At 33.1% G+C, this 21,265-nt stretch overlaps 1 protein-coding gene across 1 annotated transcript; it reads right to left on the bottom strand.

Annotated features, from left to right (window-relative positions):
• Positions 1–1,431: 1,431 nt before the first annotated feature.
• LOC139890151 (lysine histidine transporter-like 8) lies at positions 1,432–20,404 on the bottom strand. The gene is made up of 8 exons (XM_071873048.1): positions 20,190–20,404; positions 7,946–8,224; positions 7,663–7,825; positions 4,901–5,166; positions 4,323–4,456; positions 3,737–4,170; positions 2,010–2,141; positions 1,432–1,920 (listed from the first exon to the last, which is right to left on the bottom strand). Exons 1-8 carry the CDS (start codon positions 20,402–20,404, stop codon positions 1,432–1,434), a joined length of 2,112 nt encoding a protein of 703 aa, XP_071729149.1.
• Positions 20,405–21,265: the final 861 nt, after the last annotated feature.

Genomic DNA, 21,265 nt, shown 5'->3' with positions numbered 1-21,265 from the left:
TATAGACGTTTCATTCGTGGTTATGCTATTATTAGCCATCCTCTTACCAAGTTACTACGACAAGATGCCTTTATTTGGAGTGATGAAGCTACGGTTGCTTTCAACAATTTAAAGCAACAAATGCAACAATCACCCGTCTTATGTTTAATGAAATGCAACAATCGACCGGTGGTTTATGGTTTATTCAATGGCAACAGGGTAATACCGATGATGCAACATGGGAACCGCTTGAGGAACTCATTCAACGATTTCCAGATTGTTCATTTCTAGTGGATGCTTGAGGGCAAGCATTTTCTTAAGCGGAGGGGATTGATATGAATAAACACGTGCATGGCACGTGTGGAGTTAAAAAGGCATCACATGAAGAACACAGGCAGACTGCTAGCATTCAATGGGATTTCCGTTCATTTTCTGTTTCAGTTGTAGTGATAAATAGCTAATAGTAGTAGTAGTGAAGTAGTTGTTAGGTTTTCAGTTGTAACTTATAACAAAGTTTTCTCCCTTTTCTCTGTATCAATTTTGTACATCAAATAAGTTTGGTGATTCTACTGCGAAGTTTTTCTATTTCATAGCTTCTAGGTTTAATCACTATTACGATCATTAGATGTAGATTGAACATATCAGAATCCCCTTAGAATATGAGGTCACCCAAACTTCTATTTTAGTAAATTACAACAATTTTTTACCATGTCGACGATATTCCACTTTTTTGGTTTATTATGTTGTAGATTTGCAGCTGAAAGCAAACGACGATAAATAATTTTCATTCTTGAGATAAATTTGATTCTCGATAGATTTTTCTGTCAGGTATCATTCAAGAGGACACATTTTCATGGCTTTCCAGGTATGCTGATTTAACATTACTAGTGGTAACTGGATTGGTTGGTTAGGTCAAAAGTATCTGGGTGAACTGGATGGGCCGGTGGGGTGGTTGTGCTTACCAGTAACAATCGTTTTTAGATAAGTTTGAATTTTTTTTTTTTTTTTATTAGTAGCTAATTGGAGTTATGATGACAGAAATAGTATAATTACCTTAGTTCTAAATCTTTTAATACAAACATTTTAGGAGATTGTAACTAGGTGACCTTTTGACCCATTGGATTTCTTCTGTGTTAACTAATCTTTTTTGTTTAGCTCATTTGAGATCAAATATGATACATATAATAAACTGACAGTTTGCAATTAGAATCTTATGTTTAATTGTTTAACCTTTCTTATTTTCTGTTGCTTTTTAATAGCTTTTTATATTTTATATTTATATGTGGACTTCTTTTTATATGTATGCAGAATGAACAAATCATTCAACTGGAAAACAAATACTATAGAGACTAATTAGCTTTGACAGTTAGATCAGCTGAAAAATCATAAAGAGCTTGTATTAAATGTCTGTTAATGCATTAGCCATTAGGAAAGTATTTTATTTTATTTTTTTCACTTCGGCTTGAAGAAATGGACCTCGATTCCTCGGGTAACTATGGTCCATACTGCTCCAAAAACAAGCAGAATACTTAAGGTCATTCCTAAGCACCCGAGGATCCAATTTAACCACCACATTTTGCTATATTTTTCGGGTTTCTTCATAACTATCCACATAAAACAGGGGTACGCTAAAGTGACAGGTAATGCGATCCCTCCTATCAAACCCGCTAGGCTTGGCAAGAATGGGAGAGCAACTGCTACAAAGAATGCTAGGGCCCCAAAGAAAACACGAGACCCGGCTCTGACCCACCATGGACACGGTCCATTCGTTTTTGTTATGTATCTCAACTCGAGGTTGTCGAAAACGGGCATTGCGTAGATTTGGAAAGAGGTGAGACTGTTGATAATGACGAGCGTACTTGTTGACCCTAGGATCGCCTTTGAAGTAGATTGTCCGTGGTACTTGTACAATGCGGTTAACATACCTCCGGTGGTTGGCATCTGCATTGATTTTGTGCATTAAGTACTTGTACATGGCGCATCTATGTAAGGTGTGTGCATTTATTGGTTGTACAATTCAACTTACTTACCAAGTTACCATAGGCAGAGTAGCCACCAATTGCAAGAGGAAATAGGCACATTGCGATGATGAAATACGAGTACTTGACCCCTTTCCACATTGGCACTCGTGATGGCTTCTTTTGGGTCGAAGGCATTGTACCCTACAAAAATAAAGATAATACGTATGGTCATATGCTGTATTCGAACAATAACTTTATTTTCTGATCACTAACATATCAAATTAATCGTGGTAATTTTTTATTTACTTTTTTTATTTTTTATTTTTTTTTTTGTCAAAAAACAGAGTATTAAATAAAAAATCAGTGGGATGAGATTGTTCATAGGAAAGATTAACAAGCCGAGATACAAAACATGCTAATGATTAATCATGACTAAAAAAGGAGCAGGAACGACGTTTATGTTTTATTTTAGACCACTTTTAGTGGTGTAGGTTGTTTTTGAGGTGTTAGTGGGTGGGGGCGAGTTAGACATTTATGGGTGAGATTTATAAAATAAATAGAGAATAAATAAGAAGTTGAGAGAAGAATATAAATTTGTTGTGTTAAAAATGTGTAGATTGTGTTGATATAGATGAGAAAGTTATTAACATTATCCTTTGAAACTATCTGTTACCTATCTACTTTTATATTATTTTATTTAATTGGTTAGAATTTGATTTGGAAAAAAAAAAAAAAAATCGTCCACGTCATTTATACGTAAAAAAAATCCCTCTCGTACCAGAGTCTAGCATACTGACGATGGAGGCCATCAAAATGCCGCGCTAGGGCGTGTTGGTGATTTTTTTTGCCAAACATGCCTATTACAAGTGGTGTTAGGGTATGTTTGGCAAAAATAGTTGTTCACTGGTAGCTTTTAGCTGATAGCTGTTAACTTTTAGCTTTTTAAATATATTTTAGTGTTTGACAGATTAGCTGAATGAATCTGTTAAATAAAGAGTAAAATGACAAAAAAGTATGAAGCTAAAAGCTAAACGCAAGTAGCTTTTAGCTTTTTTCACTTCTCTAAAAACTTTAAGCTCCTCTAAACAAACGAAACTTTTTATTAAATATGAACTTTTTCATAAAATCTAAAAGCTAAAAACTTCAAAAAGATTCAAAAAGGAAGCTCGTCGTCAAACATTAGCATAGTGAAACTTCTGGGAAGAAACTGTTGATAGAAAACACGTCGTAATGGACCTAAATTGTTCTTGTCATAGACTCGTAGGTTACAAGGATACTGAGTATACTAATAAAATTTGAACTCTATAAACGGACACTTTAATTATGTTATTCCAGTGCTTACACTATGCTCGTAAATAGTATAACCAAACATGTAATCATGTAAAGGTAGTCGGGGCAGTTAAAAAAGATTACACAATAACATATAAAATAATGTTTATCGTAAACTCTAATCATGATCATGATCATGATCATGATCATATTCACCATTTAACCTTAAAATAATTGAAATGAATAAAAAGGCATCCGATGGGGCCCCCGTAGAACATAATACGTCATCAAATACGGTTGTTTTGACGTTTAGTTCATTGGATACACGTAGGCCATGCACCATGCATGTTCTTACTTTAAAAAAGAAAAACTCATTCTTCAAAAAGAACGTTTAGTTCATTGTTTAGACATATTTAGATAAATCACTAGTATTACTATAAATTCACAAATTTTAAATGCACTTATATATCCTTGAATATGAACATATAAAATCATGAATACTTTGTCTATAAAAAGTATCAACAAACCTGTATTTCAAGCACCAAATTATGGCCTCGAAATGCAAATGCAACGATGCCAAGAGCATTTAGGACATCGCAAACTCTAGCAACTTGTGAAATTTCCTTTGTCTCCTCGTACGATATGCTAGACGGCCTCCCTTCAACTACCGACACAGTCCATATGATAGTGCAATATGAGACTGAAGCAATGGACCCAATCAATGAAACTCCAGCTATGGAATTCAAGTTCGGCAGCTGTGCTAACACAACTGCCAAACATGTGAAAACAAGGTACCACTCGATCATTGATAACGAGGAGTTGTTTTCATCCCATGTATTGTCAACAATTGTATTGTAAAGAAGTTTCAAAGTGGATCCTCCAATCATGATTAGAGTTATGCATGTTCCACTAGAGAGGTAAATTGTTGGTAACAATGTCATTAACTTCCCTAATTTCTCACCTACATTATACAATATCAAATTCACACATTAGTAGTTCTGTGCTCATATTAACTGTACGTCTAAAAATAACATTTTACGGAGTATTTATTTAGTTATACTAGCTATAGCTTCTTTAGGTGTTTGATAACTAAAATAGTGAAAGTAAGCGTACCAAAAGTAGCCATGGAAAGCCATAGGTATCGGCTGTATCGAGTCCCAAAAGGCGATTCATGAAGTTGAATAAGAAGCCAAAGTGTATACATTTGCCAGACAAAACATATTGACAAACTCATGATCCCCCAAACCCTACATGAAATCAGAAGTATTTGATTAGCCTGAGCATTTGTAAATTTATTGTTGTTTACTAGCATGTAATTTTTTGATTTTTGTTTTCAATCATGCTTGCGCCAATTTGTATTTGCAACTAGCCAGTGGACTGTAAATAAAAGATGAACCAAATGCTAAGCTTTGAATATATATGATTCAATGATTGAATCTGCATGACAACTCCAATCTATCAAAGAAGATTGATTATTCAGCTTTTAACCACTCCAATGAAAAAGAAGAATGTGATAAAGTTGTTTTATGCCCCTATTTTTTTATAAATGTAAGTAAAACTTAAAAGTTAACAAAAAGAAAAAATACACGTGTCAGTTACTTTTTCTTAAACGGTGTGTTTTTTGTCTGGACAATAGATTTATAACATAGTGAGTATAAGGTTAATAAATTTTGAATTGAGACATGACTGACCAGCCAAGTACAGTGAAAGCAAGAGGAAGGACAAGAGCTTGAACTCCAATTCCGGAGCTAAGGGTATGAAATGCTGCGTAAAACGCGTTTCCATTTCTCGATTCTGTGATGGGAAGCCATTCATCTTGTGGGTTGAGTTTAGTGAACTCCAAGTACCCTTGCAAGTTTGAAATGGCCTTTTTCATGGGGCTAGCCAATGGGGTCATAACACGTGTGATAAACGGACTTTTCGGGGTCATTGGAATGGAATTGGCCGGAGAAGGCGACTGCAATTCGGATGGAGGTAGAATTGAGATCATTTTTGGTCTAAATGTATCTTCTTCTCTTAATTTGTATAAAGTTTTAGTTAAGTTGTTGAAGGAATCTCATATTTATAGAGCTAAAAAGAGTAGTGTGAAGCATAAAGTGCATGCTTTATTTTGTAGTGGTACGTGTATGGAAATTGACTTAATTTTTTTTTATATTTTCTTGTAGAATACAATGATTTTAAAGCAAGGACTATAAACAATTGGTAGCCTTTTGACTGATACATGGCTGCTCACTGCTGTTAGCCTTTGTCCTTAGTTACTTTCACGTAAAGCTTTAATTTCACCATGCATTCAGCTCCTTTAATTTGATTGATTTTATTTTCTTCACTTTAAAAAGTAAAAAGAAATACAATCATAAAAATAAAATGATTTTTAGATCAATTCCTAGTTTGAAAGTTTTAAAACACAAGATTACATACATGAACCGTAAGACTCTTGATCAATGTATATCAAGTCCACATGCTAGAAAGTGTTAACAATAAGGTTATTGTAGAATATATGTATATGAAACTGAAAAAACAGATTTTAAAATAAGCATAAAATTCATATAAACAACATGCGAAGTATATAAACTGAAAATTAAATAGATCAAACCGAATTGACGGATTGAACCGGACTTCTGTTTGACACAATTTCCTTAAACAGATTCGACGTCTGTTCCCAGGGTATACCGGTTCGAAGCAGCGTACTGCCGGACGAGAACACTTGCCTGAAAAAACGACCAGAAGCAGGGAGACTGAAGCTGTTACGAGAGAAGAAGGAAACTGAGATTGCTAGAGAAAGAAGTTGTTGTACGAACGAATACGTTTTTGTGTCTTTTTTCCAATACCAAAACGTGGTATTTACAGTGCAAACGCAATCATATATAAGAGGAAACGATTTACAGAATCAAACGTGGACAAGAAAATCGCCTAAAGCTAGTCAAAAACTGGCTCGCACGGGCCCGAATTATCGGAGCTGCATTCGTGTCCGCAGGTCGCGCGAGGGAAACGATTTACAGAATCAAACGTGGACAAGAAAATCGCCTAAAGCTAGTCAAAAACTGGCTCGCACGGGCCCGAATTATCGGAGCTGCATTCGTGTCCGCAGGTCGCGCGAGCACGCATTGAATCCCAAGCCCAAATCCAGAGTTTTTGCACGACCCTGCGCGAGGGATTGTAAGAGAGTAATATATGTCATAAGATCTTGACATATCTTATATCCATCCACTTATATACTACATAAAAGTTCTTTCCCACTCCTATGTGGGACAAGATCCATTTTATTTCAAAAAGCTTCTATTTTGCACGTAAGCTAGCAACTTTGAGACCCGATATCTCATTCACCATTAACCCATTTTGGACACGCTTTAGTTCCTCTTAAAGCTCTCATTAGTAGCTACAAAACCCACTAAATAATCGTTAATATATATCACTTTATTATATATTAATTTGTGTACAAACATTGGTGGAACACACTTTTTCAACCAAAATTTCCAACAATCCCCCACATGAATGAAGATCGCTTCTTAGTAACAACTATCTTCCGATTAATTTTCAGCGGTTGAATCTTGCATACGATAAGTAGGTGTTACCCTTTGAACTTTCGCTTGTGAAAACGCACTTAGTCTACTGGCTCTGAGTAGACGGCGATGTCTTTGAACTCGTCTGCCGTTTGTGTAGGAGACAATACGCTTCACACAAGACTCTTCCTGACAATCTCAAGTCCTCATAGTTATGTTCGTTATGGTCATGAACATTAGCCTAGTTCTGCGAGAACTTATCAAGTATTGTGCCCCAGCAATACCCTTTGAAGCGACCCCACTTCCTCTCACATAGGTGATTCACCACCGAATGGCTACTGATTAACCACACATGGTTATTTCAGTTGAATCATTAAAAGCCATGGGTTTATCCTCTTACATGTCACTTTTAGGAATGAACTAGGAAGTCTACTCATAATTAGTAAACTCCCTTTAAAAGGTGTAGGAGTTGCTAGTTTAGTAATTAACTCCCCCATAGTGACTTCACTAGTTCATACAAGTAGGTTGTCCTATTGAACTCGGATCTTGGGATCTCCAGTCAACTGAGTTAGGTTTTTCTTTATATAAACTTAGCCTTTCAGGAGCTTCAGCCCCATTCCCACGCACGACCTATACACTAACTCTCTGCTTAAGCCTTTTGTCAGTGGATCCGCAATATTATCCTTTGACTTCACATAGTCAATAGTGATAATTCCTGTAGAGATTAGTTGACGTACTGTATTGTGTCTACGTCGTATATGTCTATTCTTACCATTATACATTGCGCTATAAGCTCTACCAATCGTCGATTGGCTATCACAATGTATACTTATGGCCGACACCGGTTTAGGCCATCTTGGTATATCTTCAACGAATTGACGTAGCCATTCTGCCTCTTCACCAGCTTTGTCTAAAGCGATGAATTCTGATTCCATCGTGGATCTAGCAATAACCGTTTGTTTAGACGATTTCCACGATATAGCAGAACCTCCAAGTGTGAGTATGTACCCACTTGTTGCTCTGGAATCATTTATACCAGATATCCAGTTTGCATCACAGTGACCTTCAATCACTACCGGATATCTGTTATAATGCAGCTCGTACTCTCGAGTATATCTTAAGTACCAAAGTAACTTAGTAATACAATTCCAGTGAAACGTTCCTGGATTACTCGTGTATCTACTTAGCTTGCTTACAGCATATGCTAAGTCTGGTCGAGTACAACTCATTAGATACATTAAGCTGCCAATAATTCTTGAGTACTCTAACTGGTTAACAGGTTCTCCTCTGTTCTTAACTAGATGTTGACTTGGGTCAATGGGAGTTCTAGCTATATTAGAGTCATTAGCATTGAACTTCTCAGGAATCTTATCTACATAATGGGTTTGACTTAGAATAAGTCCACTTTTGGTTCGTGTGATTTTTACTCCCAATATCACATCCGCTAAACCCATGTCATTCATGTCAAACTTCGATTTCAACATGTCTTTTGTAGATTTAATCATCTTCTCATTACTGCCAGCAATGAGCATATCATGACATTATCAAACTTCTGGTGCCATTGTTTAGGAGCTTGTTTTAATCCATATAAAGATTTAACAAGTTTACACACTTTCCTTTCTTGTCCATGCGCTAGAAACCCCTCGGGTTGTTCCATGTAAATCTCTTCTTCGAGATTTCCATTTAGGAAAGCGGTTTTCACATCCATGTTGTCATACCCCGTCCAAAATCTTCCTGGACGAATACAATAACATTTGGTACCATTGCGATGAACGGACCTCTATATGCCATGAACGACTCCATGTAATATTTTAAAATGAGCAATTTCACAGCAGAAGGTTTCTTTTAGACCTGAGAATAAACATGTTTTAAAAGTGTCAACCAAAAGGTTGGTGAGTTCATAGGTTTATCGTAACCAATAAAATTCAGTACTTTTGATAGACCAGAAGATTTACATGCGGCATGGTACAAATGGGCCCGAATCCCATATCCACCTGTAATGTACATGCGATATCTTTTAAATACAGTACACCTTTCTCGTGTACGAAACTATTTTTCATAAATCTTAGTAACCGTACACATATCTCGTGTACAAAATATAATACACATAACCTGTGTATAAAAATCATTCTCTCGATACATAACATTCACATCAATTGGTGGCAATTATCATGTTCACATAATTCAATGGTGGCAATTATCATGTCCACATAATTCAATGGTGGCAATTATCATGTCCACATAATTCAATAATAATCCGCAGAACTTCTGTCTGCATAATAATTCATTCGAGGAATGTTTTGCTTGTGTCTATCTCGTCAAACATTTATAAAAGCATTTCATGTATTCGCAGTTCAAAATATATTTCAAAAGCATTTAATAAATCAGTTGTAAAAATAGCGCATGTATTCTCAGTTCTACAAATGTAAAGAGTAAAAGGGAGCAAATGAACTCACCATACTGTATTTTGTAGTAAAAATACATATAATGACATTGAACAACTGAACAATGCAGGGTTGGCCTCGGATTCACGAACCTATAGCATTTATGTATATATTAACACACATAATTGTAGTCGAACAAATTTATATATTATATCTTAAATTATATATCTTATATTTTTAGTTTGTATATTCATTTAAAATAATTACTATTTAGATAGTTTTATATATATATATATATATATATATATATATATATATATATATATATATATATATATATATATATATATATATATATATATATATATATATATATATATATATATATATATATATATATATATATATATGTGATTAGTATTATGTTGAAAATTAATAATTTGTTATATGTGAATATTTATATAATTAGTGTTAATATCTTTATTTTATAATTTTTATGTAATACTAATATATTATGTATCAAATATATTTTTATGTATCTAATATTTCTTAGATAATAAGAATAATAATAATAATAATAATAATAATAATAATAATAATAATAATAATAATAATAATAATAATAATAATAATAATAATAATAATGATAATGATAATAATAATATTAATGGTGATAATAATATTTATCTTTAATCGTAATAATGATGTAATAATAATAATATAAATAATAATATTAATAATAATAATAATATTAATAAAAGTAATAATAATAAGTAAATAGAAATTCTACCTCAAAGAAGTAATCCTTAAAAAAAATGCCCAAGTCCGGGTTTGAACCCGTGACGTCCCGCTAACCCAATAATATCCTTAACCATTGAACCACCTACTACTTTTCTGAATTAATACCCAATCTATATCTATATATCTAATATATCTGTCTGTTTCCATCTTCTTTTCTAAAAAAAAAATTGTCACAACCGAGACTCGAACCCGCAACCTCCCGTTTATCAAGCATACACCCAAATCATTACACCACTTGTTACTTTTCTGAATTAATTGGTACATTATTTCTTTTAACCCGTTTAAGTTTTTGATCACAATCTCTCGCGCTAACACTTTCATCTATTTTTTTTTCCATTTAATCGTCATCATCATTATCATACTATCCTTATCAACATAACCCCATTATATGTCATAATTCTAATCAACTTCACGTTGCTCTAACTTAATCGTCATCTTTTTAATCCATAATCACCTTGATCTTGTTCATATTATCACACATTATTATCATTAACATATTCATTCTCGTTACCCTCATCCACTAATCTAAACGTCAGCATCCCGTAGTCACCATAATTATCTCATCGTGATCCTTATAACCTCATCATCATAAACGTAAATTGACTAAATAAAGGAACAAACAATTGTTGGGCCTTTCCATACAAATAACAAAGATTTTTGGGCTCCTTTTGATGTAGTCCATGGAACCCATTTCCATTTCCTAATCCGTAAAAAGAAAAGAAAAGAAAACATTGTATTCCATGTTCTGAAATGTTTATTGAGTGTGGGGCATTTAAATCATTTTGGGATGGGGTCAATATGCCTAAACACTCCAAAATATTTTACCATAAAGCTACTTTACTTATAGTTTATCAAATATCTCTTTCAACTTAGGAAAGCAGAAAACAAATTTCGGATTCACTAGCCTGTCGACCAGGGACATGAAAGAAGATAAAAAAAATAGCCCGTTTGCTGTTGGTTGTCGAAGAAAGAAAAGTATTAAACTCAGGGGTGGTGGTTGTTGACATGGGGTTGGTATGGGTGTGGTAGTGGCGGTATGGGTTGTTGCTTTACTCGACCAAAACAGAAAAAAAGAAAAAGATAAACCAGTAGCGTAGCAGTTGGTGTCGATGGTCGAACTAGAACATTAAAAGTTTGGTGGATATCGAAAGGTAGCGGTTTGCGAGGGTTAAAGAGAAAGGTGGTGTTAGAAGGTGGGTTGTGGTGTGTTGTGTGTGGTGGGTGGTTTGAGATAGTGATTCGAACAACACAAAAAGAAGTGGGTTTATGGTGATTATGTTTCATTGCATATGCAAGTATATATAACTTAGATTAAAGGTGGTTGCTTATGTGTGATTGTGGGTTTCACTTCGAACAGAAATAGTAACATAGCAGCAACAATGATCGAACATGTGGTTAGTATGGATGACGAGCAGAAGTAAAAAAATTTTTTGGCTCCTGATTGCTAGCTCTTGGTTAATGAAAGGTGGTGATTGATTGTTTTGTTGATCGAACGAAATATGAAGATAGAAAGTAGCCACACTTAATGGTGGTGGACTTTGTAGTTGTCGAACTCTAAACAAAAATATAAGTAGTAAGCACAAGTAGAAGTTGTAGGTTTTTGTGTGATCATATATCATATAGTATTGTATATAGAGATATATGGATACGTTAAATATCTTAAAGTATGAAAAGGATTGAAAACAGAATGGAATAAGAATATGCAAATGATGAATGAATTCAAAAAGTGCACAGTAATCCTAATTAAATCATATACAGTCGATTGATTGACATATTTACTCCATTTGCACGTTTAATGTATATACATAAATATAAACTCGGGCCCTTTTGAATGAAAACAAAACCGTACAGTAATAATAATTCAATTAGGGATTCAATTAAACATAGTATAACAGCCATGTAAATTGACATTTAGCTACCGACAGTTTTCATGGACTATTATTTCGTACCCCGTTGTTACTTCAGTGGCGGATAAAAAGTATTCAGATAAATCCTAAGTTTTTACAATAATTATATTTATTTATTTTAGTCATTATGGTATAAAATTTGATTATTAATTACTAAATAAAAATTACATCAACTGTCCCTCTCAATTCTGGGTAAAATATAAAAAGTGTTAAAATTTAATAACTAGATCCTAAATACATTTTTAGTAAGCCTAAAATTTATAGAACTCATTTTCGGATCGCCATTTATTTTAAAATCATATAAGTTCGAATTTAACTTGCTTAGTATCAATCGGAAAATCAACGAGTATTACAATTATTTAATACTTATTTTTTAATATACTTTATTTGTATATACATATGTTTTAAATAATAAATCTTATTTTTACATAATTAATTTCTAATAATTACATCATAAATTATATTTCAAATTATATATATTTATTTAAATATATATATACATATCTATTTACAAATAGTTGTTCGTGAATCGTCGAGAATGGTCGATGGTCAATTGAATAAATGAAACAGTTCAAAAAATTTTAAGACTCAATATTACAGATTTTTGCTTATCGTGTCGGAAACATAAAAAGATTAAATTTTAAATTTGGTCGGAAATCTCCGGGTCATCACAGTACCTACCCGTTAAAGAAATTTCGTCCCGAAATTTGAATGTGGTTGTCATGGCTAACAATAAAAATGTTTTCATGACGAATATGAGTTGATCGATAGTGTTTTATCATCATTGAGTAATATAGATAAAACAAGTTGATTACACCAAGAGTATAAGTGAAGCTATCGTAAGAGAGTGAAATGAGTAAATGTAGATTCGTTTTAAACGATGCCGTAGTTATGATTGGTTTCCGAAATTTAAGGGATTTAAAGAAAATCTTCGTAATAAGATTTGGTTCTTCGGCGATTAAGAAAATTAGGATCCGCTTTAAATACGATCATCTGTTTTGATTGCTCTGTCGGATATTTTACTATAAATACACCCCTTCGTTTCCTTATATCTACAGCTCACATCTTCCATTCTTTCTTCTCAATTTATACTTTATAGTATTTGTTAATATGCTCCATCCCGTTCTGATCCTTGCTATCCTCTTAACTTTCATATCTGTCATTTTTTTTATCTGCCACCGGAAGAATCTATTTACTTCTACTATACCCTTGGGTTTATAGTGTTTTTAGTTCTCCTGTGTCTTTATGTTGCTATATGCATCGATACATACGGTTTATAATTTATGTGTTGTTGTCGAGCTTTATATTTTCTTTTATATTCAAGAGTTCCATACTTTTGTCTCCTCTTCCCGACTTCAAGTCAAGTGAATAATGGTCCAGAATTCGTAGGTATGGATTTTGAAATGAATATAGTTAATGTTCTAAGAAGGAAATTGTAATGGCACGATCTCAATTGGTTAAATTACCAAAATTCAAAAGAAAAGATAGAACTATCAGAAAGATATGTTCTCGATCTGTTTGGTAGAATGTAAGAGTCGTGTAAATGACACATGATGATGGTACTGTGAATCATCACGTTTCATTAGAAACTCAGCATGAATTACTGTAATATAATCACGTTGATCAAGTGTCATTATATTATACTAACTCATGCATCAGTTCCCAATGCTACTTCAAAATCATTCATATTTTAAATTTGAATTTTTCAGAATTTAGAAACTAACACAGTTTCTTTATTGTTGTATCACAGGTATTGTGAAGAGATAATTGATTTCAGATAAGAATAGTTATGAAAATATCTTCAAAAATATCGAGGATATTTATAATGAAAGATTCGATGATATCTTAGAATTTCTAATATCAAAGGATGATGAAGAAAAAATTTTCACAAGATTTTAACATGACCTCGGAGCAAGATATTCTCTAAAGATTTCATCGGACCCAAAATTACATGGATTCTTTGAATATAGGGTTTGGTCCTTGTATTTGTCCTTGGTCTCCTTCATGGTTAGCTCAATCTGTTTTTCAGTACCAAATTTTCTATCGAGCGTTCCTAACACTCCTTTCTTTATCATCAACTTTTGGCCGTTTAGACCGTCTACAATTTTTCTATTTCCTCTGCATTTAATGCTACAATATCTGAATCATCGGTTATCAATCCGAGGTGGTTTCAGAAGAATTGTGTGTTTAGATGATTAAACGCTGATGGTAATATGGTGGAATATAAAAGGTTCCCCGGTAGCAATAAAAGAGCACGCATATATATCGAGGTTATAATAAGGTTGTTTCAAATGAAAAGACGAAGTTGACTTGCTGGAGCTGTGACAAAATTGGCTATTTGAAAAAGATCTGCAAAGTTATTTTGGGTAGCAATAACACTTAAGGAATTAGCACAACCACATGTTAAACGTTTACTCAGGTTTCGAGTGTTTTCAAGTGCATAACTATATGCATCAATCTCTTCCTACGTAGATGAAGTGCGGTTGGTTCATCCTCTCGATTGAGGTGTTTTCAAGGATCATGAAAGGTTTGAACGCAGATTGTAATCGTCAAGATTCAAATGAGGTTTAAGATGAAATCAAGTTGCAAACTTGAAGTATTGTTTAGTTTCATATGTTATAATCAATATTTTAATTCATTTTAATTGTCCACTGTTGGTAATCTTAAGTTGATTAGTCCACAGTTAGCTAGGAACAGTTAGCTAGGATTTTTGTTAGCGTGAATTCTTAACAAAATTTCTCATAGTTAATTTGTTTGTTTCTAACAAATTTTATTCCATCAAATGTTTTCTTCATTATGCCACTTGTTGGATTCTGATAGGTCAAAATCCAATTATGAAAGTTGAATGGAAATGGTTATTCTGTGGTGATCGGATTCATATATCCGTGGATGTAAGTAGGATAGGAAATGACTGTTGAATCAGATTTGAAGATTGTACAGTGTAACTTATTAATGTGAAATCTTAAGTATTCATCGGGTATTACCTATCAGTTAAAATATTTTCACCATTAACAGTTTGCACGAAAGAATTTTAATCACAATCTTTATGAAAACATATATACATATATATTTTCTTCGGATGTAATCATGGATTCAATGAGTTAATATGATATTAATCTCATTTGCTTTTCGGTTTGAGATAGAATAAGTAATCTCTAAAACTATTAGGATCTACATATTCTTCGCAGAATATTAATGAAGTTATGGATCAATACTTCATCGTTAGTTATTAGGATCCACATATTCTTCGCAGAATAGTAATGAAGTTATGGATCAATACTTCATTGTTCATTGCTGTTGGTACTCCTTGGTATCTATGGTGCGTATGATGTTGATGTTCGTGGGACAGATTGTGAAATTGAGGCTCGGGATGTGGATGTTGTTGTTGGTGGTACTGTTGATGCCGGTAATGTTGCTGAAGCTGGTACATTTTGCACCATATTTTTCAAGTTGATTACTCAGGCGCGAAGCTCGTTGACTTCTTTGATTACTCCGGGATGATTGACGGTTGGAACGAGTGAGTGAATAAGGTTTTGAATTTGAGATAGCATATTATCATGGCGAGGTATTCGGGTAATGAGGGTGAAAATGGTGTTTCTAATAGGTTCACCGGTAAGTGCTTCAGGTTCATCGCCAAGAGGTGAATTCGGTTGATGGAAAGGATCACCTTCTTTGCGTCTCCATTGATTAAGTCGACTACGAACCCATCAGATGAATTGGGGATGAATGATTGATTGATTCATTCTGGTGACACTGCTTTCGGAGCTGGAGTGGGACTCCATATCGGAATCCTAGGGACTTGAACTAGTTGTGAGTTCCATTGCGTACGATTGAATAAAGGATTTTTCGATATGAAATGATTTTCGGATATCGGATGATATTCTAATTACATAGAATATCTATATATATATAGAACAAAAGATTTCGTAGATTACGGAGGAATTTACGAAATATATCAGGCAAAGTTTATAGTGACAGATACACTAAGATATGAATTAGCAGATACGCTAAGATATGAATTTTGTCTATACACTATTCATACAGTCAATGCAGTAAGATGTGTCTAGACTAAGAATGATAAGCAGGTAATTTTCGACAAGAAATGATAAGCAAAACTTTTGACATGCAGACCAGGTTCAAGTCCAGACTCATTAATATAACCTAACAACTACTAGGTCGAAGTCCAGACTTCACTAATGCATCCTAACAACTACCTGTTAGACACACTAATGCAGACCTGGTTCGCTAAGACCACCGCTCTGATACCACATGTCATACCCCGTCCAAAATCTTCCTGGACGAATACAATAACATTTGGTACCATTGCGATGAACGGACCTCTATATGCCATGAACGACTCCATGTAATATCTTTAAAATGATCAATTTCACAGCGGAAGGTTTCTTTCAGACCTGAGAATAAACATGTTTTAAAAGTGTCAACCAAAAGGTTGGTGAGTTCATAGGTTTATCGTAACCAATAAAATTCAGTACTTTTGATAGACCAGAAGATTTACATGCGGCATGGTACAAATGGGCCCGAATCCCATATCCACCTGTAATGTACATGCGATATCTTTTAAATACAGTACACCTTTCTCGTGTACGAAACCATTTTTCATAAATCTTAGTAACCGTACACATATCTCGTGTACAAAATATAATACACATAACCTGTGTATAAAAATCATTCTCTCGATACATAACATTCACATCAATTGGTGGCAATTATCATGTCCACATAATTCAATGGTGGCAATTATCATGTCCACATAATTCAATGGTGGCAATTATCATGTCCACATAATTCAATAATAATCCGCAGAACTTTTGTCTGCGTAGTAATTCATTCGAGGAAAGTTTTGCTTGTGTCTATCTCGTCAAACATTTATAAAAGCATTTCATGTATTCGCAGTTCAAAATATATTTCAAAAGCATTTAATAAAGCAGTTGTAAAAATAGCGCATGTATTCTCAGTTCTAAAAATGTAAAGAGTAAAAGGGAGCAAATGAACTCACCATACTGTATTTTGTAGTAAAAATACATATAATGACATTGAACAACTGAACAATGCAGGGTTGGCCTCGGATTCACGAACCTATAGCATTTATGTATATATTAACACACATAATTGTAGTCGAACAAATTTATATATTATATCTTAAATTATATATCTTATATTTTTAGTTTGTATATTCATTTAAAATAATTACTATTTAGATAGTTTATATATATATATATATATATATATATATATATATATATATATATATATATATATGTATGTATATATATATATATATATATATATATATATATATATATATGTGATTAGTATTATGTTGAAAATTAATAATTTGTTATATGTGAATATTTATATAATTAGTGTTAATATCTTTATTTTATAATTTTTATGTAATACTAATATATTATGTATCAAATATATTTTTATGTATCTTATATTTCTTAGATAATAATAATAATAATAATAATAATAATAATAATAATAATAATAATAATAATAATAATAATGATAATAATATTAATGGTGATAATAATATTTATCTTTAATCGTAATAATGATGTAATAATAATAATATCAATAATAATATTAACAATAATAATAATATTAATAAAAGTAATAATAATAAGTAAATAGAAATTCTACCACAAAGAAGTAATCCTTAAAAAAAATGCCCAAGTCCGGGTTTGAACCCGTGACATCCCGCTAACCCAATAATATCCTTAACCATTGAACCACCTACTACTTTTCTGAATTAATACCCAATCTATATCTATATATCTAATATATCTGTTTGTTTCTATCTTCTTTTCTAAAAAAAAATGCCACAACCGAGACTCGAACCCGCAACCTCCCGTTCATCAAGCATACACCCAAATCATTACACCACTTGTTACTTTTCTAAATTAATTGGTACATTATTTCTTTTAACCCGTTTAAGTTTTTGATCACAATCTCTCGCGCTAACACTTTCATCTATTTTTTTTTCCATTTAATCGTCATCATCATTATCATACTATCCTTATCAACATAACCCCATTATATGTCATAATTCTAATCAACTTCACGTTGCTCTAACTTAATCGTCATCTTTTTAATCCATAATCACCTTGATCTTGTTCATATTATCACACATTATTATCATTAACATATTCATTCTCGTTACCCTCATCCACTAATCTAAACGTCAGCATCCCATAGTCACCATAATTATCTCATCGTGATCCTTATAACCTCATCATCATAAACGTAAATGGACTAAATAAAGGAACAAACAATTGTTGGGCCTTTCCATACAAATAACAAAGATTTTTGGGCTCCTTTTGATGTAGTCCATGGAACCCATTTCCATTTCCTAATCCGTAAAAAGAAAAGAAAAGAAAACATTGTATTCCATGTTCTGAAATGTTTATTGAGTGTGGGGCATTTAAATCATTTTGGGATGGGGTCAATATGCCTAAACACTCCAAAATATTTTACCATAAAGCTACTTTACTTATAGTTTATCAAATATCTCTTTCAACTTAGGAAAGCAGAAAACAAATCTCGGATTCACTAGCCTGTCGACCAGGGACATGAAAGATGATAAAAAAAAACAGACCGTTTGCTGTTGGTTGTCGAAGAAAGAAAAGTATTAAACTCAGGGGTGGTGGTTATTCACATGGGGTTGGTATGGGTGTGGTAGTGGCGGTATCGGTTGTTGCTTTACTCGACCAAAACAGAAAAAAAAGAAAAAGATAAACCAGTAGCGTAGCAGTTGGTGTCGATGGTCGAACTAGAACATTAAAAGTTTGGTGGATATCGAAAGGTAGCGGTTTGCGAGGGTTAAGAGAAAGGTGGTGTTAGAAGGTGGGTTGTGGTGTGTTGTGTGTGGTGGGTGGTTTGAGATAGTGATTCGAACAACACAAAAAGAAGTGGGTTTATGGTGATTATGTTTCATTGCATATGCAAGTATATATAACTTAGATTATAGGTGGTTGCTTATGTGTGATTGTGGGTTTCACTTCGAACAGAAATAGTAACATAGCAGCAACAATGATCGAACATGTGGTTAGTATGGATGACGAGCAGAAGTAAAAAAAATTTTTGGCTCCTGATTGCTAGCTCTTGGTTAATGAAAGGTGGTGATTGATTGTTTTGTTGATCGAACAAAATATGAAGATAGAAAGTAGCCACACTTAATGGTGGTGGTCTTTGTAGTTGTCGAACTCTAAACAAAAATATAAGTAGTAAGCACAAGTAGAAGTTGTAGGTTTTTGTGTGATCATATATCATATAGTATTGTATATAGAGATATATGGATACGTTAAATATCTTAAAGTATGAAAAGGATTGAAAACAGAATGGAATAAGAATATGCAAATGATGAATGAATTCAAAAAGTGCACAGTAATCCTAATTAAATCATATACAGTCGATTGATTGATATATTTACTCAATTTTCACGTTTAATGTATATACATAAATATAAACTCGGGCCCTTTTGAATGAATACAAAACCGTACAGTAATAATAATTCAATTAGGGATTCAATTAAACATAGTATAGCAGCCATGTAAATTGATATTTAGCTACCGACAGTTTTCATGGACTATTATTTCGTACCCCGTTGTTACTTCAGTGGCGGATAAAAAGTATTCAGATAAATCCTAAGTTTTTACAATAATTATATTTATTTATTTTAATCATTATGGTACAAAATTTGATTATTAATTACTAAATAAAAATTACATCAACTGTCCCTCTCAATTCTGGGTAAAATATAAAAAGTGTTAAAATTTAATAACTAGATCCTAAATACATTTTTAGTAAGCCTAAAATTTATAGAACTCATTTTCGGATCACCATTTATTTTAAAATCATATAAGTTCGAATTTAACTTGCTTAGTATCAATCAGAAAATCAACGAGTATTACAGTTATTTAATACTTATTTTTTAATATACTTTATTTGTATATACATATGTTTTAAATAATAAATATTATTTTTACATAATTAATTTCTAACAATTACATCATAAATTATATTTCAAATTATATATATTTATTTAAATATATATACATATCTATTTACAAATAGTTGTTCGTGAATCGTCGAGAATGGTCGATGGTCAATTGAATAAATGAAACAGTTCAAAAAATTTTAAGACTCAATATTACAGATTTTTGCTTATCGTGTCGGAAACATATAAAGATTAAATTTTAAATTTGGTCGGAAATCTCCGGGTCATCACACATGTGATGTACTTCCAAGTTTCTAATGGCGGCAATGGCAAGTACCAACCTGATGGAGGTTATTCGCGTTACCGGCGAATATGTATCAAAGTAATCTAGACCTTCTCGTTGTCTATAACCTTTGATCACCAACCTTGCCTTGTACTTATCAATGGTACCATCTGGCTTTAACTTCTTCTTGAAGATCCATCGATAACCTAGTGGCTTGCATCCCGGAGGAAGATCCACTAACTCCAAAGTATGGTTTTGTAAAATAAAATCTATTTCACTTTTAACGGCCTCCTTCCATTGAGGTCCTTCAGAGGAAGATACCGCTTCACGGTAAGTTGCAGGTTCATTTTCAACCATGTAAGTGTGAAAATCAGGACCGAATGATTTTTCAGTCCTTGCTCTTTTGCTTCATCTCAGCTCAAGCTCTTCTTCCTCAGATTCTACTAGTTCTTCTTGAACTCGCTCATGAGGTGTCTCATCTTCAACACCTTTATCGTCTATTCTAGACGAACTTCCATGTTCATTTGTAATGCACGAAAATACATTTTTAAAGAACGAAGCATTTCTCGATTTCATGATCGAACCTTTGTGTATATCCGAAATCTTGAGTTCATGCACAAGAAAATGATAAGATGTACTGTGTTCAACATATCTGATAAATATGCAGTCAACAGTCTTTGACCCTATCTTTTCCACCATAACTCGTATGGGGTTTCATCCCTTTTCTTTTGAGGTATCTTATTTAAAAGATAGTTTGCCGATAAGATGGCATCCCCCCACATTGACTGGCTTACACCAGAACTCACCAACATGGCATTCACCATTTCTTTCAAGGTTCTATTCTTTCATTCAGCAGTGTCATTTGATTGGGGTGAGTAAGGTGCAGTGAATTCATGTCTAATGCCATTTTACGCACAAAATTCTGCAAAAGGTGCTACATATTCACCACCTCTATCACTGCGGACAACCTTGATTTTTCGTTCAAGTTGATTCTCAACTTCATTTTTATAAGCAATAAATTTCTCAATTGCTTCATCTTTACTTTTTAATGAGTAAACGTAACAGTACTTCATGCTATCATCGATAAAAGTAATGAAGTACTTGTTACCATTCCTCGTTGGAATGGATTTTAAATCACACACATCAGTGTGGATCATATCAAGGGGTTCGGTTATTCATTCAACCGATTTGAAGGATGATCTTGTTAATTTGGCTTTA

Source organism: Rutidosis leptorrhynchoides, chromosome 2 (genome assembly GCF_046630445.1).
Source record: "Rutidosis leptorrhynchoides isolate AG116_Rl617_1_P2 chromosome 2, CSIRO_AGI_Rlap_v1, whole genome shotgun sequence".
NCBI lineage: Eukaryota > Viridiplantae > Streptophyta > Magnoliopsida > Asterales > Asteraceae > Rutidosis > Rutidosis leptorrhynchoides.
This window is presented reverse-complemented; position numbering and strand designations above follow the sequence as displayed.